The sequence below is a fragment of the Bombus flavifrons genome, chromosome 13 (genome assembly GCF_040668555.2).
Source record: "Bombus flavifrons isolate JBK064 chromosome 13, iyBomFlav1_principal, whole genome shotgun sequence".
In the NCBI taxonomy this organism is placed as follows: Eukaryota; Metazoa; Arthropoda; class Insecta; order Hymenoptera; family Apidae; genus Bombus; species Bombus flavifrons.
In genome coordinates, this window is record NC_138454.1 from 5,907,943 (window position 1) to 5,932,322 (window position 24,380).

The following is a 24,380-nucleotide window of genomic DNA, read 5'->3' on the forward strand; positions in this document are numbered from 1 at the left end:
CAGACATCTTTGATTCTTTATGGCATAAACCGATTATGTAGCACTATCTGTTGACAATGCTCGAAACTGTTAACGATTCTCTGTCACTCAGAAATTATATTACATATATCATTTGTTGGTAAGTTCTTATTTGTTGTATGTTGAATCGATAATACTGAGAATGATGGTAAAATAATAAAGGGACTCTAAAGCCTCTGTTCTATACTTTGTGTTATCGTGATATTATCCAAACTGTAATAGAATCCGTTTATATTTAATAACTAGTATTTTTCAATTACATTTTTAGATTTCCAGCAGTTATTTAAACACTACATTGATTACAACATATGTACAAGAGATAATATATTCGATGATGTAATTTTCTACCTATCATGACTGAATTAAAATACAGTGTGATTAGTATTTAAATCTGAAAGTGTATATCCTATTTATAATATTAAAATTTTACTTCAATCAAACTATTTTCTTTTTGAATGAAAAAGTTAGTGACATTAACATAAGTGTAACTAATTACTGAGTGACATCGGGTATCAAACTGCATAGTTCAATCTTGATGTCTAATTATCGTGAAGTGAACTATACATATAATATACGTAGAAAAGATAGTAGAACCACGGTTTATACGACCGTGAGTGGAACGTTGTGATTCTCCTATTACATTATTGGGTAATCAGAAATTTTCTTGCCATTTTTTATTTCAAATTAAAGTTTATTATATCTTTTTCGTTATTTTATCGGTGACTGTGCTTCATTTTTTCAGGCTTATATCGTCTTTGATTAGAAGTTTAGATAACGTAGATAATGGATCATCAAATATTTAAAATATACAACCAGGAAGACTTTAACAGAATCACAAAGGGTATTAAAGTTGCACAATGTATGCAATCGCGATCGTCATCTGGTAATTAAGCTTAGGATATATTTTTATAATATTTTTATTTAAATGCTATTTGATACGAATTTATGTTTGTATTTGGATACTTACTATTAAAATTTTTATTTATATTATTTTAAAGCTAAGGATATCTATTAATTACTTTAACTATTTTGTTTATTCACTGTTTAATTACGTCATTCGAGTTGATTGCTGTTTCAGAATTTTCAAATATATAGAAACCATATGTTTCTAAGGTTAAAGCATTTTCCTTCTATGAATTCGAAAATTGCAAATGATTAAGAACGATATTATTGATAATATAATAGACGAATTTATGAAGTGAAGTTAAAAGCACTATTATATTAGTTTCAGGAAGTGAGAGAATGATAAGTCAACTTGATGATTTAGTTGTATCTGATTCCTTAAGTTGTTCATTTTGTAATACTATATTTGAAGACAAAGCACAACAAAGACTGCATTATAAGTTAGATTGGCACCGGTATAATTTAAAACAGCGTTTGAATGGATTAAGACCTATTAATGAAGATAAATTTAATCTTTTAGCTGATGAAGGTATTACCAAAGAACTTAGCTTTTTTTGTATACTTAATGTATACTATGAAAAACATATCGTTGTTAACATTGTAGGCAATGTTTCGAGTTTATCTGGAAGTGATGTAGAATCTGAGAATGAAGATGAGACATATGCCTCAGAAACAGGATCTGGTCATTGTGAAAGTAAAATCTCCATTAAAAATAAGAAAATTGAAAAAAAAGGAAAAAATACAGAGTCAGTTTCTGATAGTTCTGATACAGAATATTGTGATGACATTATCAAAGAGAAAAAAGTTGAGGCTTTATTAGTCACTGCAAATCGTCATTCAAAAGTTTTTTTTGAGAATGATGATGGAAATATATTTAGTATATATAGATGCTTACTTCACAATAAGAAGGTCTGTTCATTTATAGTAGTAGACATGCTTGTCTATGATATTATTCTGTAATTTGATCTACTTTGTTAGAATCACTTGGCGTGTCTATACTTGCCAGATCAGGAGAGATGCAATTACATTTTAGGAAATTCCAGAGGTAGACAATGAGATGATTGCTCAGGCACTGGAAAGTGGGAGAAAAACAACATGGACTGTCATCATGATTGGTGGAGGACATTTTGCTGCAGCTGTGTTTCAAGGTATTAGTTTTAATGTATAAAGAAATATTTTATATACCGGAATTATAAAGAAGTATCTACCTGCTTTAGATGGAGAACCTATTGTGCACAAAACATTTCATTCTTATACAGTACGCGCAAAACAGGGCTTTGCTCAAAGTTCACGTACAACAGCTAATCATCCAAAGAGTGCTGGAGCTAGTTTACGTCGTTATAATGAAGCATCTCTCCTTCAGGTATATAGTTAGTAAATTTAGATAGGGACTATTTTCATCATATTCACTAACTATTTATTTTCAGCATGTGCAAGATATACTTGAATCATGGTCATCTCATATCAGTAATTCCTCTCTAATTTTATATAGAGCAGTTGGTCCATATAATCGTACTGTATTATTTGGAGGAAAAAATCCACCTTTAGATAAGAATGACTTAAGATTGAGGCCACTACCTTTTCCTACTCGTAGAGCAACATTTAGTGAAGTTAAAAGAGTGTATGACATTTTAAGTTCCATGGAAATTTATGGTATGATTTTGACATTGTGTTTCAAATATTAAAATATATTCATGTTTATCTTACTAATGGTGTATGTTACAGGCTCTGCATCTGATTTTACAGATTCTTTTCCTATTTCACCACGTCAACCTCTTAGAAAAAAAGTTTCAAAAGCTGAAATTTCTAGCGAAATTCCGGAGAAAATAGAGGATGTAGAGTATGATTCTAATGCTACCAATAATGCACGTAATCCACAAGATAGCGATAAGAATAAAATTCCTGCTCAAGCATCTCCCGAAAGACAACATAAGAATTCTCGATCTCATATAGATAGAGCAAAACCAAGAAAAAGTCCATGTCGCCCTTTACCCGGTACGAAAATTAAAATATTTTGAATATGAGATACAATTAAATAATTAATTGAATTTTCATTTGATCTTGTATTACAGATATCATTGCTAGGTTAGCACGATCGTCTTCGGAATCAGAATTGGATCAAACAGGAACTTCTAATATTCCAATGGATGTTTCATTAATTGAACAAGAATTGGAAGTAGAATTTAATGAAAATTTACTCGCCTTTCAAGATACTGTGCCAAGATATATGAAGAATAAAAAAGCTCGTCGTCAGAAGAAAAAGACGAAAAAAGATGGTGAATACATGTATATATATTATGTTCTTTTAATGATCATATCTTTTTACATATATAAAAATACTTGCATTTTCAGAATGCGTACTGAACGAAACTTTAACCAATGCTAAAGTTAAATTATGGTCTGCATGTAAATTAGGTGATGGTGAATTATTATCATCTGTAATTAATGATCTTGTAATTCAAGTAAAAAAGTTTGTGGAGTTGGAAGAACAAAATCAAGAGGACGTAACTGTAGATTTTAATTCAATTGTAAACAAAGATGATGTGAAGAAATTGGTAAATGATGCTAATGAAGATGGTAATACGATGTTACATGTAGCAGCTTTGGGTGGACACTTGAAATTAGTGTGGTATATTAGTAGTTAGAAATTAGTATGCTGATGTAACTATTGTTTTGTTTTACAAAATTTGTATCAAGTTTACCTGTTTTAGGCAATTACTAGAAATTGGATCAGATCCTTGCAATAAAAATAAGAAGCTACAAACACCATATGCTGCGGCAAATGATAAGGAAACCAGAAATACTTTTAGAAGATTTATGGGCGCTTATCCTGACAAATTCAATTATAGCAAAGTATTTACTATATATTTCTCTATCTTTCATTTATTAAGATGTTATTATTACGTATAATTATATGTGTTTGTTATAAAGTCTCAAATACCTGGCCCACTTACTGATGAAATAGAACAAGAGGAATTAGAAAAAAAGAGACAACAAAGAAAAATAAAACGGGAGAAAGATAAATTGAAGAGAAAAGAATTTGAACTTAAGAAACAAGAAGAAGATACAAAGCAAAGATATCTTAGTCTTAGTGACAGAGAAAAGGTACATATTTTAAAGATTAATTGTACAGCTATTTAGTACTAATAAATTAAATCGTTAAACGTTTCTATCACAGAGAGCTTTGGCTGCAGAGCAACGTATTTTAAACCAAGGGTGCACCATGATTTCACGATGCTTCCAATGTGGTGTGAATATGGCAGGTCAAGTGCCTTTTGAGTATAATTCCAATCGTTTCTGTTCTATGCCATGCCTAAAGGAACATCGCCTTCACAACAAAGTTGTTATCTGATAGCGCTTTTTTGTATTTGAAACCGCAATTTATGTACGTTTTCACGATCTAGCCTTATTTTTTTATCAAGTACAGGTTACGAAAATGACGTATTTCTTATAAAGGACTAGATTTAAATGTATGTATACTTCTTTCAATAATGAAAAAAGAATTGAATAATCATAATATAATGATCAAAATTTAGGCACTCTGTGTTCAAAATAATATGGATATGTAAATTTAGAGTATTTTATGTTCTGCAATATACGTGATGCATATTTATTGTGTTGTTCAGATAAAATTTCTTGCATGTATGTTTCAAGTTTTGGGAAGAGATTATAAAATACCACTTGATGTACGTACAGGAATTTTTATAATAATATATGGATTTTAGGAAGAATATGATGAAATATTTTATAATTCATGAATTTCATTCATCTTCCTTTTTGAAAATATGAGATATGCCGAACTCATATTTGTTAAAAATTAAATACATTTTATATACTTTTCACTTTGGTTACATCTTTGGTATAACATTTTTAATTATATACTAAATGACATACATAAAGAACTAACATTTTATGTTTACGATAAACAGTAACTAACTTTCACATTCATGACCGCAATATTACATTCATTCCGAGTTTACGATATTATAACATTACATCGATTACGTTTTACCATTATAATATCATAACATTGCAGTACATATCAATATATAATGTAACGTTCATGCGAAGAACGAGCCATTTGGATTATTTTTATAAGGTTGAAATTTAATAGGAATTTGAGATGGCATTCACACGTGAGTCTCATTGCTGACTAGTATAGAAAAAAAAGAAAATATAAATTTTCCAACACTCATACTGTAAAATCGTGGGAATTTAATATCGGTGGTATATTGACGAGAAAATGTACATTTCATACGGTTTATGTATCTGACGTGCTAACAGTAGCTAGAATATGTTTTCATTGACTTTTCATTCACAGCAGTAAGCGTTAAAAACTTTTATATTTTAGACACGAATTATGAATAACGAAAATAAAATAGAAACCGGTGTTTGGAATTCCTCTAAAATTTGTTAGCTATGCATTTTGTAGTAAGCATGACTGAATATAATTCAAGTATTTACAAGTTATCTTAATTTTATTCGGATAGAAACAACACTCTTTGATTTGAATGAAAATAATACATAGAGATCCAAAAGTTGTCTTCATAAATATAAATTTTTTTCCAGTTGATTTCTATCGGTCACAATTATTAGTTCATGGTGTAAATAACAATATGGGAAAATATTTGAGATCGGCATGTCAGTTTTCGTTATCTCGTTCTCAAAGTGTGCTTTAGGCTAATCAAACTGTTACCTATTGAAATGGTCTTTGATTGGTAACTACTGAAAATATTAATTTTCATAAAATTGATACCGTTTGAATGGTTTAAGTACAGAATACGAAATTTTTGTTAATCTCTCACTGCATCAATTTATAAATGTCATAGATTAGTTGGATAAAATTTTCTTGTTTTATCTATTCTATCGTTATGATTAGTATCGTTAGTTCAATTTAAATGGACGTGGAATCATCGGAATCCGTATCGTCGCATTCATCGCCATACAGTCCCTGAATATTTCCATCGATCCAGTTGTTATCTACCTTTACCTCATACTTGTTCTCTTGAATTTTATTCGAGGGGAGAATTCTTACGTACGTGTTCTTCATGTTCTTCAATTCGGACTGTATGCCGGTGTTCTTCAGCATCGGACTCCTTTCACCGCTACTCACCGACTTCGAACGAACTTTATCTGTAATTTTCTCGCCTTCCACCGATTCCAAAGAGCTTTTCCTTCGACTATTTCTTCTGTTAGACTTCTCTTTGTTGCTCGTCGTCTTTCTTCCTACTTTTGGACTTTCGCTTTCTAAATACTTTCTAATCCACTTCGGGGTCTCGCTCGAGTAAGACGATTTCTTCACGTACTTTGGATTGGCTATAATCATTGGTACGTCTGTTTCTATCACCGTAGTGATTACCTGTTCGTTTTCATCAAAATTACTTTCTAAATACTTCTTCTTCGGTATCGCGGACATGCTTATCTTTCCAAGTATCGAGGAATTGTCATCTGTTTCGTACGTGTACGAGTAATGTTTCTGAATATGTTTAGGTTCATCAACAATATCGATAAGAGCTTCCGAATTCGAAATTTCGTTCTTCCGATTTTCTTCTTTCTCATCCTTGCGAAATCTTTCCAGAGCCTCCTCGAATAAATGTTTCGGTGACTTTCTGCCAAAGTCAAGAGGTTTGATCGGAGAAATTATACTCTGCCTCAGGTTGCCTGTAATACTGTGTCTTTGCCTTGTTGGCGGATCAAGCAATCGACGCAGACTCGAATTCCTTATTTCGGGCACCGACATCCTTTCCCTGTTAGGAATCGGTGAGACTGATCTGTGAAGTTTGCTTGTCCTAAGCGTCGTCTGACTCTTCTGCTGTGTTGTAGCTGGTGGTGTCGAAGCAATTGCAGTTGTTATTTTATTTAATTCGGCTGATAATAATTGTCTTTCGCTTGATGGTAGGATCGGAGTTGTGCTTGCCACAAGTACACTTCCAAGGCCTTCTCTAGCGGGACTTTTCAGTTTACCTCCAGGAATTCCTACTTGTTCGTCGATCTTAGGTTGCTGGTGTTCACTGATAGGTGAACTAGCTATCGGTAATAGTCTGGACCGAGTCACATCCTGATTACGTGTCAGTTGACTGTCCAAACTAAATCTTTGCTTCGGTGTGCCTGCTATTAATCTAAGATCGTTTTGCGTCTCTAGTTCCGGTATTGAGAATCTATCTCGATTAAATTTCGTCACAGCCGACTCCTTGAAGTTCCTATATTTAGCACCAATGTCCAACTGCGACAGACGATCCCTCTGGCTAGCGTGTATGGCAGGAGAAAATCTTTTATGCTTGGTAGGCGGTGGAGAGGGAGAATGGAAAACCATCGTGGGTAAATTGAGATCTTTCCCTGTACTTAGGCAAGGTTGAGATAATCTCTGTTGACCACGACCAGGATGGTAATCACCGATAACTAAAGTGGATTGAGAAAGGCGATCTCGTTTCCCTGGTACATCCTGACGTAAGATAAATCTTGTTACGTCCGGTTGAGACAATCTCGAGGTACCTTGATCCATCGTTAAGCTTCCTCTCGAGCTTCCTCCGCCGAACGGCGCGCTTCGTGCTGATAATCTCTCTTCTTCATTAATACTATTATCCCCGGAAGCTGCTTTAAGACTTGTGTAAGACAATCTAGAGCTACGATTCATTCCGACAAAATTGATACCGCTGAAGCTCAAGTTCAACGTAGGTTGAGACATTCTTATACGGCGGTCGGCCGAACCTCCGGATCTTTTGTCGTGGGATATTAGGAGAGTGGGTAGATTCGGTTGAGAATAACGACTTCGTTGACTCGCAGGAGAATAACTCGGTGGACAAGGTGTCGTTGATTGAGTTCCTTCGTATGTCACGGAGTCCTGAGACTCGATACTGGACTGCGATTGAGGTGGTGGCTTCACGGGAGTAATATGAAGATTCGGATGAGACAGTCGGTTCTTACGACCTTGAGTGGGTTTCTTTAAGTGGTCGATAAGGTTGGGTTGCGAAAGACGGATGTAAGGAGTAGGTGGTCGGTTCAGGTACCAGAGGTCCCGTCGGGAATATGGTTCGCATCAAAGGGTACCCTCTTCGCGTAAACGGCGTATGAAAACTGGTCGCACATCTTCGAAGAACGAGGGCAGATCTAATTCCGCTGCCCGTGCGATTCCGCCGTCTTTGCATTCCAGCCAGTACGTATCCATTAATCCCTTCCCCTACGAAATTAATTTCATTCAAGGGCGTTGTCCGATTATAAATTTTACATAAAATATCTACCTTGACATCTACCAAACCGCGATGTGCGATTTTGAAACCTCCTACCGCATCCAAAGCTTTTTTCATTTCTAGGCTAATATGTATTCGTAGCGCTTCGTATAAAACAAATGAAAATTAAAATTAAGTTGTAGAAAAATATGCGTTTAATACCAAAAAGAAAATAAGGAACTTGATGAGATACCTTCTCCAGTTGATTCCATACGACTGGCCGTATTCACAGTATCCCCGAAGAGACAATAACGGGGCATTTTGCTTCCCACGATTCCAGCAACTACGGGTCCTGTATGAGCACCGCTTCGTATTTGAAGACGTTCACCGGGCCGCTTTGGTACTTGAAATACCGATGAAGCTGCTAGAAGATCGAGGGCCATTGTCGCTATTTCAGATACGTGTTTGTCCCCTTTAAAATTTCGTGTCATAAATTTTTTTATTATATTATAATAAGTAGAATTTAAACAACAAAATTGTGTAGGAAAGAATTTCACCATTTCTAACAGGCAAGCCAGAGGCGACCATATATGAATCACCAATAGTTTCAACTTTGTACACGTCGTAACATTCGATACGCGCATCGAATAACTTGTAGATCGAATTTAGAAAGGTGACAACCTGGAAAAGCGTAATAATTTAAAGTACAGATAAATCGAGGATAATTTTATACATGGTAGGGAAGAATTTTACCTCTAAGGGAGTATTCTCCGCAGCAATTTCTGTGAACCCAACAATATCGCTGAAGTATACGGTTACTGCTTCGTAATATTCCGCTGGAACCTGCGGAACAAAGGAAACGTTTGTATATCAACAACGTAATATTTTTCAAACGCAATTGTTAATTACCTGTTGAGTTTGCTTCAATTGCTGTGCGACGCTAGGAGGCAACATTTGAAAAAGCAACGTGTCACTCTTCCCTTTTTCCTGCTTCAGTTCCCGAGCTTTTTGCGCTAAATTGGCTGCGTACATCTAAAATATTCCAACGAAACATCTAATTACCAACGCATACGGAATCGGTTTATCACCCATTAGAATCGTTAATGGCGGTGAGGATTAAAAAAAATGAGATCAAGCGGTGATGAAAGTCTTTAATTTCATTATCTTGCTATATTGCGAAGTAAAAGAATTATACCGTTGTATCGGTATTCGATTGAAAGGAACAGAAGTACACATCACTTAATTGGAATTGTCGATGCTGCAGCCAATAAAATACTTCTTTCGCTTGGAAGATTGAATATTTCCAAACGTTACAAGCAGATAAATAAATTGAAGTTTAAACCTAATTACATTACAATTATGAAAGGAATCAATTATATAAATACTATATCAAGTAAATATGTGTATTTACTTACTTGTATCGTCGCAACCGCATTACGTACTAGCATTATAATGATAGGAGAAACGACCAATACTAGTGCGAGTATAGCTATCCCAGCAACTTCTTTGTTACTCGCATCTTGTAAAGTTGAATTCACATAATCCCTGTTCAATTACAATTACACTATTCAAGTTATCATATAAAAACTATATTTTTCCATTACTCTTATAAAGACTTACCGGATCATGTGACGTAATTCTCGTTGAAGTTTACGCAGCTCATCCACATAAGTAGCCATTGAATCGAAATAAGCGATAGCATCATCAACACTCGGTTTCCTCTTCTGGTTCTGGAGGATTTCATCTCGTCTGTAATGTATGTTTTCCAAACAAACCTTTCTCCCTTATTTCATGCATTTTATACGCCGACGCTCCAACTTTTCACTCATTCATTCTATTATAGAAGTTACGCTTATATTTTGAAAGTCTTTTCTAGCTGTTCGACAAGTCGAAAGTTTGCCTAGACTTAAAAAGCCTCTTCCCTCTCTCTCTCTTTTTTTTTGCTCTTTTAAATAGTTTTCTTAATATGGTCGTTGCATACCTAGATTTAATTCTTCCATAGTCTGACATGGAGTTGGTGAGTTCTGCGTAAAAATGTTTGAGAGAAGGCACGTATGTGAGAGATCCAGAGAGGAGATCACGTCCAAGAATATCGTGGCGAACGTAGCTGACGTAATTGTCCCCCACAAGGGTTCCACGTCCAAAGTAATTGATTCCGTACACGGAAGAAATACCCAAGCTCTCAATACTCTTCAGCAAATTTTTAAAAGCAATCAGATACCTGAAATGCCGAGATATGTCCAATTGCACGAATTCAAATATTTTTTACGTAATTCTTGAATCGTCAACATATATACATATATAAAAAGGAAAAAAGACAAATTTTACTATGTTACAAACTTTAAAATTGATTTTTATTTTCGAAAAGCTTCGAGAAACTCGATGCACTTTATAACTCTCTATCCCACTTTTATAAACTTTCTTTCTGTTAACTGAAAAATTGATTTACTTAACTGAATCCTGAAGTTATCTACCCTCCCCTTATACTTTTTGTCTCATGTTACTAAAGAAATGTAATAATATTGATATTTTACGAGAAATGTGTATGTAACGTACACGTGCTCGGTGTGTTTTACGATAATGTCAACGATAAAATTTGTTCTTTACCTCCAAACTCCACTATTATCCGTCTCTTTGATCTGATTAGTCAGATGGTCTAACATCGCCGCGTTCACGCTCGTATACCACGCCATCACTTCGGTAATGCTGCTCTCTTCTGAACTTATCTTCTGCCTGAGAAATGAACAAAACTTTGTACTCAGACTCGGCTAACTCCCACTATCCATAGGTTAGAAATTGAATGATGGTGTATCCATCGTTTCTTATAGACGCTTTAAGGATGAAACCTAACAAATAGGGGTTGTATCGATTTTCCGAATTCTTTTATTGCTGGACGATATTTTCTCTTTCATAGAATTCCCTACTTTTCCCTCAATTCATTACGCATAGTAGAATGTACGACTATCATGAGTAATGAATGAGAACGGAACTCTGAACAGAGATTCTTGTTAAGGAGAGATACGTGGCAGAGGAAAGTTGAATCGAGTCGACAGATAGTGGAGGTATTCGTTGTATCGAAGTGGGCTTTTAGTCAGAGACATGATAGTCATAGAACGGCAAAGAGAAAGCAGAGGAGAAGTGGAAAGAGGGAGGTGGGCAGAGGGGTCTAAAAATATTGTCTACTGCTCCAAATGGGCGGTCACGCGCTCATGTGTGACAACCTCATCCATTGCTCATAAAGGTAGTTCGACAGAGAAGGCCGAGGAGCGAAAGAGGAAAAATGACGTACGATTTCTTTGAGCGAATTTATTACAGCTCCGTACTTGTGTGTCATTCTCATTTGACATTTTAATGAGACGCGAACATCCACTATACAGGGTACAAACCTTAAATTTCCTTAAACATTGGTATTCTAAACGAGTGAGTACTTAGACTGCCTGTTATAGGTATGGTAACGCAAATCAAGATTTTGAGAATTTAGATTTAGTCATCTGTTTCAACTCCTAAAAGCATCATTACCCTTTAGGTAATGTGAGGTACTAAATAAAGTACAATTTGTTTGAGTTTTCCAATAAATGAAACAAGTAAGGGTTCTAATATTTATGATAAATAATACCCAATTAATACCCAACTTATTTAATTATACTTAATTAATACCCAACAGCATTTAACAATCACTGCAAATTACGCGACTAGTTGTTGTTTCAGAAGTTGTCGATAGTTCAATTACATGTTGCAGCCTCCGTTGCACGGATGCAGTACGAAACAAATGTCATTAGATCGTTAATTGGTCGAGATGAGACTAGCCATGACGATAGAAGCTAGTTAGTACATTGAAAATAATCACTTAAATAGCTATCCTAATTAATTCGGTTGACAACTGATGGATCGACAGGCCGAAGATTAATAGAACATCGAGAATCGAACTGTGTCATTTCGTCTTCGATGAAATCGAGTTAACACGGATCCTTTTCCTCCTCGTCATCTTTGTCAGCCACATAATATCTTCGCTGGCAAAAGAAAAGGATTGTTAGCAGCTTGTTACCGGTGCTCCCGCTGACAGAAATGCGTTCTATTATCTGACATATGTTCGTGTAATAGCCAACGCGAAAACCACAAACCCTCGAGTCGATCAATGGAGAATTTCCTATACAAGAATGCCTAGAATCCGATTTCTAGATGCCTAGAAACCGTTTTGGTACTGCAAGAAATCAAAATCCTTCATATTCTTCGATTAGCTTGTTCCTTAATCGAAACTCTCTTTCGGGTCCTAGAGAATTTTTTATACAAAATGTCGGAAAGTGCATTTTTTTAAATATTCGACAAGAATTTGTAACAGAAATTGTTTGTACAATGAAGGTAGATGGAAAATGAAATAAATAAGGGTTGATATAATATCTGTCGGTTATTAACGAGCTTCGAAAATTGTTACATGAGAACAATATACATCTGCGGTCACGTAGAATGGGAAATTTCCACTACATTAACACGTCGTCCTACATAATTTATACGGGAAATATGACGCCCTTAATTAGTATCGTTCGTGGGATAGATTAGTAATGTGTTATTACTAAGGCTCTAAATCTAATCCTTTCCTTAATCTCTTCTCGATATTTTGTAAGAAGATATCGTAGATCAATCTTTATTCAAATTTCACGAGTTTTCATGCCTTTGTATAACAAATCAATTTTGGGAACTACGGGTGGAAATTATTCATAACGGATACTTTGACTCTTGGGCTTTTATCGATTTATCGGGTACCCAGTAACGGAGCCTCCCGTCGTTTTCAGTTCGACAGAATGAAAAACATGTCTTCTGTAAATATTCTTGTATTCGCACATTAATGTCATTTCATCGTGTTTCCGTTGAGATACAATGAGTACAATACAATGTAATCTTATTTTTGTATCTTGGCAACCTTAACATAGATATCGATGACACGATAGTTCGAAGAAAACGAAAGTTAATAAATTTTCGATAATGGAATGCTTATTTGCTTTTTTCGTCGCGATGTAGCGATCGCTCGTCTTAGACTCGGTCTTGGAAAAACTGGATCCTGGTTACGTATTTTTATAATCGATCGATATACCAAGACAAATGCGACACGACGGTGCTATTATAAAAGCATACACCGTTTTACCATACGTTCTACACCATGCGGATTATCTTTGCCGCACCTTTTGGCTCTCCCCTTCTAATTAGATGATCGAGTAATATCTACTATTGTAATATCACAATGCTGTATTTGTAGGTGTAGAATAATTTTAATACCCTAATATTCTATGCGACACGAACAGGGGAAATATGATCGATTGGTGAAATTTCGTATCGCTTGATGTATCAGCATTTTTTCTTCTTTTATGTATATACACGCGATATTAACGTTAAAATATCACTATTTTTATCGCATCATGTTTGATGTATCATGTCTAAATTATTAATATTATTAAAATTTTTTCAATTCTATTTTTGCTAATGAGTACTAATTATTGTTGCATATATCGTAAATTATAATAGAAATGAAAATTTACGAGCGTTGAAAGCAAAATACTGAATTGATCGGATATCGAAAAAGGAAGTTCTTATATTATCGAGCTGCAAGGAGAGGTACGCGGAAGAGGAAAATTGTCCACTTCGAGGTTGAATGGAAATTCAACAAGTGTCGGAACGGAGACCGGAGGAAATAGAGGATTGCGTCGTAACTTTCCATATAATCATATGTTGCTAAGACAAAGACTAACATCAGAAATGCACGAGTATACTCCCATTAAATCCCTTTTATCTTGCTATCAGCTTTAAAATAGTCTTCCCCTTTGACACATCGCGAATGACTAAATCAGATCCTCCGCTTTAAATTTCCAACAGCTTAATTTAGCAGTGGTTGCCAAAAGAGATGTTGAAGCCAAGGATGAAGAAAATCGTTATTGTTTAATCGATTACGTCAAGGAAGTTATGGTAATTCAGGTAAAAGCCATTAGACACATAACGGATCTTCTGACGTCATTAGTGATGCACGTGGATTCTGTCTGGAGTAAAGAGGGCCGGTGTCGAGTACTTGCTAATCGATTCCTTACCTGAAATCCTCGAGGCGTGCTTGGAAGGCCTCTTTGCTGACCACGTCATAGGTTTGCGTCTTGCTCTCATCCCTCGGTACCGAGACCAGGGGCCACGTAGTCATGTTATGAAGAGCTTGATCGGTTATGGCAAACCTCTGCGTCAAGTTCGACCTTCAACAGACGCAAGAGACCATGGCGTATTAGTACTGCGTCGATAAATTGGCGGAGAGGCTGTGGTTATTTATTTGTTTTAGTTCGCGTTGCCATTCACAAAGCCGAGACGTTCCTGAAGGATTATGAAATTATTTTTACCAGGGAAATTTCGTTAATATTTTACAGAGTTTCCCTCAGTTCTATCAAAGAATCGAAGCGGAAGGGTCAGGTCAATATGTCACGTTTCACCGATCATGCGACTCTAATCGCTGAAACCTTGAATTTACGAATACCAATAAGTACAAATCGAAAGCAAATTAAGATTTAGAAAATCGTTTAGATTAATCTCATGTGATTTCTGTACTCGTTATAATTCCCTTGGCGTGAATCTTTATTTCGATTGGAAACTATTTAGGTCGAAGACTGTTTTCGCATTCTGTGGAGCGACTGTTTTCTCGAAATGCTAAGAAAAGTGTATCGCGTCTGTGGTGCCTTGATTAGAGGATATCCTGCTTGCTCATCTGTTTTCATTGGCCTGTACGTTAAAGGGTTCCTCCTCTTTGGACAAATAGCTTTTGTCACTAAGTCACGTATACCGAAAGATCAAGCGATCTTAAAGGCTTCTGGTGAACAGTAAAACGATTGTACAGCATCGTGTACGAATCTAATGCATTTCGTATGATACTTTGCGACACAAATTCAAATCGTATATCTTTGATATTGATTCAAGAGAAAGCTTAACAACAGGCTGCATGATAATACCTTAGAGTGCTGCCATTAGTGTAAATAAAGAATGCAACCTCAGATCTTTCGAGCTGCATCCGCGTGACAACCTTCCCTAAGTCTGTGGCAATTGTTACCTGAAAAAAGTTAAGAACCATAATCAATCAACGTTTGACAAGAAAAGAATAAAAAATAAACAAATTATTAGAAGAAGTTGCAAACACGTGACAACATCGAGGACCAAATATCCTCTTAAAAATTATTACATAGTGTATTACTGTACTTATATCGCTGAACAATTAAAATATCAAAATGCACGAAGACCAAAGCCTTGTCAGTGTTGCCGCCGAGCTCGTGAAACTTCCGGAAGTAGATGAAACTAATCGTAAGGGAAGGACAAAGTGGACAGAATAGGGCGAGTGAATACCTCTTAGGTACACATTGTCTGGTCACTCGAACTTCTAAGTACCTAAATGGCCTTCTGTTATACTTGCGACGCTTCTACGTTTCATACAGCATTTCAGCAATTATAGATCGGCTGTCGTGATAAAGCGTCGCAAAAAATGATGGTGAAATACCGGCTCTTTTTCACATTTCAGGATACGAAGAAGCGACATTATAAAACGAATGGACGTTGGAATTTCTCGATTAATGCATAATAATGAATAGTCGATGAGTCTCTAAAATTAATTTAATCTTTATCGTTTTCAGTGCCATCTAACAATTTTCAATAATGTACAGAGTGTTGTTGACACATTCGTTCATCGAGAATGGGGGAAATTCGAACAAAATAATGTCAGGTTTGCACGTCTGGTATACTAACGTTTTATAGCCAGTACGTCAGGATTAATCGCGACAACAGACGTTCTCCGACTGTATTGACTGAATACTGAATCTCCGTCACGATAATCTCCATCGTGGATTAAAAGTAGCGAAATTATTAAAAATTCTGAAAGCTTCTCTCTTCTATAATACGCACTTCTAAAAGTGAAATTGAGGTCGTTATACAAAAAAATGATCTCTCCGTAAACAAATTTAATCATTCTGTGGTATCATAAACAATCTAATTTTTATCAATAAAGTATAAGAAAAGGACCATGACTTTAAAAGGCAAATGAAATTCGTTCTCTTCGGTTCTCCTATAGATTTTAATTATGGAGGGCGTGGCAGAGCGGCAACGCGAACGGGTATAAAACTCTCGACACGCTTAGCAGGACGACAGCAAACACCGGGAACGATGAAGATAGGGACGTGGACAAGCAAGGAGGAGAATGCGTCCATTCTTTTCTGCCTTTCCTCATGCCACGCCACCGTGCTCGTCAAACAAGTAACTCAAGATCGAACGGTGCACTCGAGACTACACCCCGTTTCGATAAATTTCGATCGGATCTACCACTCTCCCTCTTCGTCAACTCTTCCAGTACTACGCTACAATAATGATCATCCAAGAACCAGGCGAGGCTACTTCATTCTAGTATGGAAATTTTTTCGACGACAGCTAAGGGTAGAATCGACATGTTCACTGCGTACGACGTGGATCTTAATCGGCATGTATCTAGATTATGTATAGTATCGACTGGCATGTGAACTAAAAATCACGGAACTATGAAAAAATATTTTATGTCAATCTACATCAAACGCATATTTAAAGTCTCACGACACAAAGACGGGTATTGTATGAAAATTATTTCTCAGCATATATTTTACGAAATGAAAATCGTATCTTTAATTAACCATTATCGATTACTTATGTAACGATCGGCTTCTCTGTTGATAAAATTTTTGATTTCATGGAAGACAAGAATCGAAACTCGAAAAAGGGGAGGGAAGTTCAAATAATTTTTCGGGTCTGTTTCGAAAAGATTGCACGCTATATGTTTTTATAGTTGTGATGAAATAAAAGAGTAAAAGAGTTGTTGACTCCTCCATTAACTGGAATTCCATTTTCGTGGATCGATCGTTTACTGGTAACAATACGGTTCTGTATGAAGAACCATTGTGAAAAACTCGATGCACCATGAAACAATACCTATGTACCCTTGTTGATGACCAATGTATTGTGTTATGATAGAATGGGTTATTGCTAGTTATTTACATCACAATAGAAAATATCATCGTTGATGGTACGTAATCGATAGATCGATATTGACGACTAACGAATCGGAACGAAAAAGTATCTTTTCCTGAAGAACATTGTCACCGATCGTACCATAAAAAAACTTATTAACGCATTTTAATTCCCCCTGAGAAGGCGATCATGCCTCTGGATATGTTCTCTTGCCGATCAGTATATTGAGAGAGAAACACGAACTTCGACGCGCAATATTCGTTACTGTGCACCGTTTTAATTTACCAACAACATGCCGATCGAAAGCATCGCTTTAAAAAACAGATTGATTAGAAACTCAAGTATCGATTACGAGCATTGGTAATCAACCAATGTAACCCATGGCGTGATTATTGAACTCGCTATCGAACAAATATTAACGCCAAAAATTGAATATTACCACGTTTCATGTTTATAGAACTGGCAATGAGTCTCGTTAAAATTTAGCGTGGCCGGCATTAAGGAGAACGAATATGTATTAAAGAAGGTACTGAGCCGGAAAATGAAGAATCGGGGTCAACCATAAAAGGATTTATACCGATTTGATAATCGTCCTCTGCAGTAAGGAGACTCTTATCCGTTTAGAAGCAGCGCAACGCGGTATGGTGGATAGAATACCAGGGAATAGCGATAAAAATTTCCTAAATTACATCGTATTTTTCGTGTAAACAGAACAGTTGTATATCCGATATTTTTCAGTGTAAATAACCCCACACCGAAAAATATTTCCGACCATTTTTGATAAACGCATGGAGTCCTTGGAATCACGATAAATAATAGTTGACAGTCATCCCCAGTCGTGCAACATGCAGTGCCACGCAATTTATGTGTCCAATTTAACAAGTGTGTGTAATCGATTTTTGAGAAGTTACTCCGCTATAAAGGTATTAAAAATCATTGTAAATTATAGGCAAAGGGTTTGCAAACCGATACGTTATCATGACTTATATGCCTTTTTTGTTGGAACAATTGAAGAAATGGATGTAGAATGCATCGACCACGCTTGAAAGAATGAGTACGTAGGTGTGGTGCATATTTACTCACTCCTTCGTTATTGTTGGATAGTTCGTTGATCGATTATTACCATTAATCGTACGTAATACTACGCCACTATGTGTATTCCGAGAAAAAACAAATGTTAAGAAATGCTACTTTCCGATCCATAAATTTACGTGATCTTAAATCTCAGATGAATTTAGAAAAACTTAACGTGAATTGAAAAAACAATTACGAAAGTTTAGAAAACTAATCCACGGTGCGAATAAAATATTTGGTTTAAGAAACATCTAGCCCCTAGATTACCTGCGTTTCAATGTCAGAGACCTCCTGCCGATAGATCAGAATGTCATGGAGGGTGTTAGCTGTCTGAACGATCAACGCTAGGATCGGTATGAATGGTAGCGCCAGCATTTGTAGCAGTTGAATTCGTCGTCCACGGCGATGAGCCGGATTCGTGGCACGTGTCCAGCAGGACTTCTTTCGGTTCGTCTTCGTCGCCGAGACATCGTCCGACGAGAGACTCCTCACCGAGCTTACTTCCGCCACGCACGAGCCATTACGCGGTGACATGCTGAAATAATTTCACCGTTTCCCTGAATTCCTAGCCGAAAGCGAGTCATTTACTTCGATCGTGGTCACAACAATACAGTAACTACGACAGACAGCATAGTGCGTTTCATTAGAACAATACTAATGAAAAATATCAATTAAAAATACCGTGATGCCTTCCCATGTCACGCACGATATTCGATTTTTCGTCTAAAGGAGCATCGTTGATGGTATAACGCCTTGGTTAATGGCAGGTGCAGAACATGCATATACGCATTGAAACGTTTTTGAACACGAAACGATGGTTGTGTAAGTGAGCGTGCGTGTACGCGCTGCAAGCGGGGCAAGTATTGTAATTAAACTATGCAAGCTATTTTACACTTAACTACATTAAAAGAAGACTATTTACGCTCAACTACACGACATACAAGAGCTAACCTGTGAGAGTAGATTACGAGTAGTTCTACACCAGCGTGCGCGTGCAACATTATACACTACTCTTGCGCTCGTGTATAATTCGATACGAGGCCACGAATTTAATGGCTGACAAAATGTCACTATATCCGTTGAGCTTTTGACTGTCGAACTATCACATATCGATGTTTTATCCTGTACGAATTTATATCAATTTATTTTTCCAAATTATTTCTTTGCCTATGCATAAAAATATACGTCGTTCGTGTCGTGTCCTTTTAACGCTCGATTACAATATATGCATCTTTTGATGACTTTTCAATGCCACAGGCTACCTTTGTTTCCTCCTAATTCGCTAGGGAAACTAAATAATCGAGCAAACGAATAATGAACGGAGATGGCCTCGAGAAGAAAGGAAGCCTTTGACATCGGCGTGCACGAGCGACTCCTTTGATACACGTGTCTTTCCTCTGTACATCATGAAAGAAAATCAAGCGTCTAAGGAGAGGATCGAACGAACGGTTGAATAGTAGACTGATTGTCACAAGTATACCGTCAGACACAAATTAGTAAGTCTACTCCCACCTTTTTGATCTCTAACCAAATGCTTGCAATCGCGGCGATCTGTTTTTATCTTCTTCGCTGCGAAACGCAGGCTACGAACGATAGTTCAGTATGAAAACACAGGATGTGCATTAAAGCTTCTCTTCCCCTCCGGTTTGCTTTTCCAGTTCGATGCATCTTTCGATTCAATTAATTCGCAGGATCGGGAAACAACGTTTAACCATCGAAGAAGGCGCGATAGAACAGCAACAGAGAAACATTGCTTACAGCTGACTTCCGTAAACCGCAGCCTGAACAAAATGATCGTCGCTGACGCGCATTGCCTGTTGTTCTCTGAATACAAGGTAATAGTCTCACAACAGCCAAGTAAGTTTAAGACCATAAGACCCTTTTCTTTCTCTAAACTTTGCACACAATGAAACTAACTGCCGTGAAATCAAATCTTTAAGGGTGGAAAGCTTCCACAATACTGTTATTACACTCTCTGCAGTTTCTTTAATTTCCGGAAATAACGATAAGGATGATTCGAGTTAAATGGACCATGGAAAAGGTCACAGGCTTGTCTCTTTCGTAAAAATTTCTTCTAACAAAAAACTCGTCGGTTTAAAAATTTATAGACGAGCTATTATCCAGCATCTTAAGCAATACTTCATAATACATATTCCTGCAAACGACTGCAAGTGAATTGAGTATCAATTCGAACAAATACGAAAGTATCACGCGAAGCACTTATTGACACAGGACAGCAACGAGGCTCAAGAGACCAGGAGAAAGACAAATTCACCTGTACATGTATTAGATATATGTTTAATGGAGAACAAAAACTTCGATGCCAGGAATAGGTACTGTGCCTCAAAGAAAATATGTCAAACTGTACGTTGAACAGAGAAAAACGATCGCATAAAGCGAGGGAAGAATGTGGGAAGCAATCTTGTGAACTGCTCTCGTCGTAGATTGCTTCTACTATAAATTTTGCATAGTAACCTGTAACATAGTTTGGAATCTTTCATGAATTCGGGCGAATTCCAATATAAAGACTCCCATGCATTGTGCAAAGCAGAATCGAAGTGGAGGAAACTCGATCTACGCATGAATTATTATTATCAGACACGATGGTCGATCAACGTCCTCATCGAGGAAGAAACTGGAAGAATAAAAGGGATCCGTAACAAAGAAAGCTCATAGCCTTCTACAGGTTTCCTTCGAGAATGTAGACATGTTGCAGATACGTGTAACGAGGCTTTCCCTTCCAACCCCTAGTTGTTGTTGTCGCTTGGACGATCGGAATAACGCCATGCTAGTCGAGAGAGCAAGCTGCAATTAATGAACCGCAGGGAGGCATGGTGCAAGCCTGTCCCATACTTGTCGTAGGAGGCAACCCACCATTAGATTATGCGCCGTTACTGTAGTGGTTTATTGCCATGTTACTACACACGATGCAAAGGGAATCCACGTCGACTCGAAGAACCACATCACGGTATCTACTCGGAACCGCACCTTTATAATTGCGTATGTCGTGTTACGCTATAAGCGAAACCTCGTGAAACGATTTACACTCTACTAAAACTTCAAAACATATGAATAACTCTAAATGGATCCATGATTTACGTGAAATTTGTCGAGTGACGGAGATTAAAAGGCCAGAATAGATGTACAATTTGGAATAAGGATTTGCTAGATTTTATGGAAACCTGTAAAAAAAAGTAGGATTATCGGTAAATGGCTGGGTTGAAATATCGTTATTCGATATACCGGTTATGAAGGAACTAACTTATCGAAAATCGTATAATCGTAAAGCCACGTAATCGGTTACTTCTGAGGCTTTCCACGTACTGGTTTATGAGGTCTATCACTAAACCGCATAATCACCACGAAACCATAAATCCATCAACAAAGAAGGTAGACGAGTATGATTCTTCCATCGCTGAAAGGAAGTTTAAAGAGTAGATGAATGCATTGAGCTAGGCGACGCTGCCTTATTTCGTGTAAAGAGAAGATTTCCCTCTGCGGAAGGGGAGAGTCGAAATTAACAAGTGGAATTTTCTTAAAGTGCGTATGCTTGGATATTAAGTACGTGGAGTACCAAACTTTTAGATAAGTGAAAAGTAAATTCGTTTAGCAAGCATGAACAACGACGCGTATAAAAATAAAACGAAGGAAATTACGGGAGTGAAAAGTTTGGACAAGAAATCGTCAAGGGGAAGCCTGCTGTTCTCGATTTAGCCAGAGAATATTTGCTTATTCCTCGGCTGCATAAGCTTGGTAACTGTTGAAAAGTCACGAATCGACCGACGACCCCTGAAACCATGATCAAAAGCTCGAAGCAGGAAGCATCGGCACGGCAGCGATTTCTGAAAAGCTAGAGGAAGTGAAAGCACGATAGTGGAAGATATCCACGGATGCATCGATGCAGCCGAAGTATCGTGTAGCTACTCAATCGCATGCAAACCGATATACTCACTCGTTTTGTATGGTGAGCATGACTGCAGGGGCCACGGTGTCCACCCTCACCTCGCGCGATCTCTCGCGATTCGATGGATCCGACTTCGGGCCTGAATGACTTAGGTACAACCAGGCGTATTATCTCATAGAGGAGGCTGCTCTCTCTGTCCATTCAGTCTCGATATAAAGGTACGCGGGGAAGGGGCTACTATCAAACCATCTCAATGGCAACGACTACAAATAATCTACGAGCTGCAATCTTACGTACATACGTTGCGCTCCGCTATCTTGTATGCACGACTAAATGCTATCGTTTTTTTTCATTTCGGATTCACAAGATTCTCCTCCATTTCTATCAATTCGATCGATCGTCGTCACATTACGCATTTCCACGGAATCCCGTGCCATTAATGGGGAAAATCATTGTTATCCTTCCTCCTTCCTCTCCTTCTTTTTTTTCTTCTTTTTCTTTTCTTTTTTAATGAAAGAATTCTGATACTAGGGAAAACTCGGCAGACTCACGGGAAAAATATATCAAGTAACTTTTTGCCTGTGATTTATGTCATATCGGAAGAAGTAAATAGAATTCGATATAATCAACTTAAATTTGATTTTGTTTTCGGAAGAAATTTAGATTCATCTGAAATTTGACTCGTAAGCGGAGTAACTAACAAGTGATCTTTGAATCTAGAAATACAAAATAATCGCCGTTTTGTGGCGGTTTTACATTACAATTAAAAAAATATTATAGCTGCAAGAATTTTGCGAAACTCAAGAATTGTGAAAAAGAACAGATAGAAGGAAATAGGAACAATTATTTCACAGACATTAACGAGGTATAGTTTGATCCGCAGCATGCAAAATTTTAGAATTTGGCTAGAATATAACAACACTTAGGTTAATTGCATGCTACAGTGATAAAGGGGAAAGAGAATGTGAACGGGGTAAATGATTACATTAACATCGAAGGAAGATACATACGAAAAAAATTAAATAGACATTTGATTTTAAAAAGATCGCATGCCGGTTCCTATTCGTGAATAGATCCGTGGCAAAGAAACAAGAGTATCCATCAGTACAAACAACCACGAACAACCGGTGTACGTCAATAGAGAAAATTGCTCTTACGCGTGTTTAAACGAGGACCACGAGAGACACGTGGTTGAAGTCACGAGGACGTTCCTCTCTCGTGGTTAAAACTATCCTCGTCTCCTTCGCTCTTTCTTTCAGTTTTCGCTTCCTCTTCCCGCTCAACGGTACTTTGTACCTGTATTTTGTTCGTTATTCGGTTACACCGATTGTATCTAACAATTCTTTCTCTCCTTTGATCACAATCGATAATTTTCAGAACTATTCTGTTAATTCTCTAATCTTCCTTTTAAGCATTTAATAATATTTAAGGATTTTTTGACCAAAATATTTTGGTACTTTTTTTTTTCTCTCACCCTCTCTTTTCTTTTTAATTGTTCTCTTACTTCTATCTTAATTCAAGGATTTTGAATATAAATATTCTCTATGATTTTTTCTTCTGTTCCTGATTTTTAAATATTTGATGATTGTATTAAATTATAAGTAAACACGATGAGAAGTACTCGACGTGATCTGAGATTAAAAAGCCGATGTAGAAGCCGAAAGAACAAACAGGTGCTTCCGCATGGAATGCGCGACCGCATACTGACGATGTGATCCAGGAACGTTAGCTGATACACGATAGACTCCTTCGACGTCCAATGCGCATCCACGACAACCCTACCGAACACCAACGTGTTCCAACCCTCTTTTCCGACTTTTACATCGGATCCCTTCGACATAAGGCTGACACAAGTTAAATTATAAATTCTCTTGCAAATCCAATTTATCTGTAATGTAGTAGAAAATAAAAAAATATAGCACTCCTCATTCCCAAACTTCTAATTCTATTAATATAACTATTAAAAATCGACTTACTTAGCATATGCATCGGAACATCGTGCATAGAAATATTTTAAGAAGTTTGTAACACATTTCTCTATTTGTATACATAAAAGTGCATAAACTGCAGGATTGATTTGAAATATAATATTGTAATTATCGATACGAGAACTCATAAACAAATATCAATATCATTTAATCAATTTTTATTTAGATTTCGTTGTTTGACACATGCGAATATTTCAATACTCCAATAAAACTGCATTGTGTTGCCATCTCTGAAGGAAACTATAAGTAATTTATAACACGAAAGTTTTTGACGTCAATCGACAATTTTGCTATCTTATCTGTTTTGTACTTGACATTTTCTCTTTG

General features: G+C 36.7%; 3 protein-coding genes and 1 long non-coding RNA gene across 10 annotated transcripts; 2 read left to right on the forward strand and 2 right to left on the reverse strand.

Moving 5' to 3' along the window:
• LOC138186221 (tRNA endonuclease ANKZF1) lies at positions 1-4,652 on the forward strand. 3 transcript variants are annotated; one of them, XM_069125830.1, is made up of 14 exons: positions 1-118; positions 287-666; positions 761-901; positions 1,244-1,450; positions 1,526-1,830; positions 1,955-2,069; positions 2,139-2,284; positions 2,349-2,574; positions 2,647-2,916; positions 2,994-3,197; positions 3,274-3,550; positions 3,633-3,774; positions 3,853-4,026; positions 4,100-4,652. In XM_069125830.1, exons 3-14 carry the CDS (start codon positions 802-804, stop codon positions 4,271-4,273), a joined length of 2,340 nt encoding a protein of 779 aa, XP_068981931.1. In that variant the 5' UTR covers positions 1-118; positions 287-666; positions 761-801; the 3' UTR covers positions 4,274-4,652. The 3 variants fall into 3 exon arrangements, with proteins under 3 accessions (XP_068981931.1, XP_068981933.1, XP_068981932.1); XM_069125832.1 differs by having other exon boundaries at positions 2,668-2,916; XM_069125831.1 differs by lacking the exon at positions 1-118 and having other exon boundaries at positions 230-666.
• On the reverse strand, positions 3,855-7,606 carry LOC138186228 (uncharacterized). The gene has a single exon (XM_069125849.1). It carries the CDS (start codon positions 7,604-7,606, stop codon positions 5,816-5,818), a length of 1,791 nt encoding a protein of 596 aa, XP_068981950.1. The 3' UTR covers positions 3,855-5,815.
• A 55-nt stretch (positions 7,607-7,661) lies between these two features.
• Positions 7,662-24,293, reverse strand: LOC138186225 (uncharacterized). Of its 5 annotated transcripts, none has more exons than XM_069125845.1 (15): positions 24,042-24,293; positions 23,223-23,953; positions 22,114-22,328; positions 15,059-15,156; positions 14,162-14,314; positions 10,695-10,820; positions 10,069-10,308; positions 9,708-9,836; positions 9,503-9,632; positions 8,997-9,119; positions 8,841-8,930; positions 8,645-8,768; positions 8,341-8,559; positions 8,160-8,251; positions 7,662-8,098 (listed from the first exon to the last, which is right to left on the reverse strand). In XM_069125845.1, exons 3-15 carry the CDS (start codon positions 22,264-22,266, stop codon positions 7,958-7,960), a joined length of 1,818 nt encoding a protein of 605 aa, XP_068981946.1. In that variant the 5' UTR covers positions 22,267-22,328; positions 23,223-23,953; positions 24,042-24,293; the 3' UTR covers positions 7,662-7,957. The 5 variants fall into 5 exon arrangements, with proteins under 5 accessions (XP_068981946.1, XP_068981944.1, XP_068981947.1 ...); XM_069125843.1 differs by lacking the exon at positions 22,114-22,328 and adding an exon at positions 18,429-18,696 and having other exon boundaries at positions 24,042-24,276; XM_069125846.1 differs by lacking the exon at positions 22,114-22,328 and having other exon boundaries at positions 24,042-24,270.
• LOC138186237 (uncharacterized) lies at positions 18,899-22,957 on the forward strand. Its single transcript, XR_011174844.1, has 2 exons — positions 18,899-19,657; positions 19,853-22,957. It is a non-coding gene; the product is annotated as an uncharacterized LOC138186237 (long non-coding RNA).
• Positions 24,294-24,380: the final 87 nt, after the last annotated feature.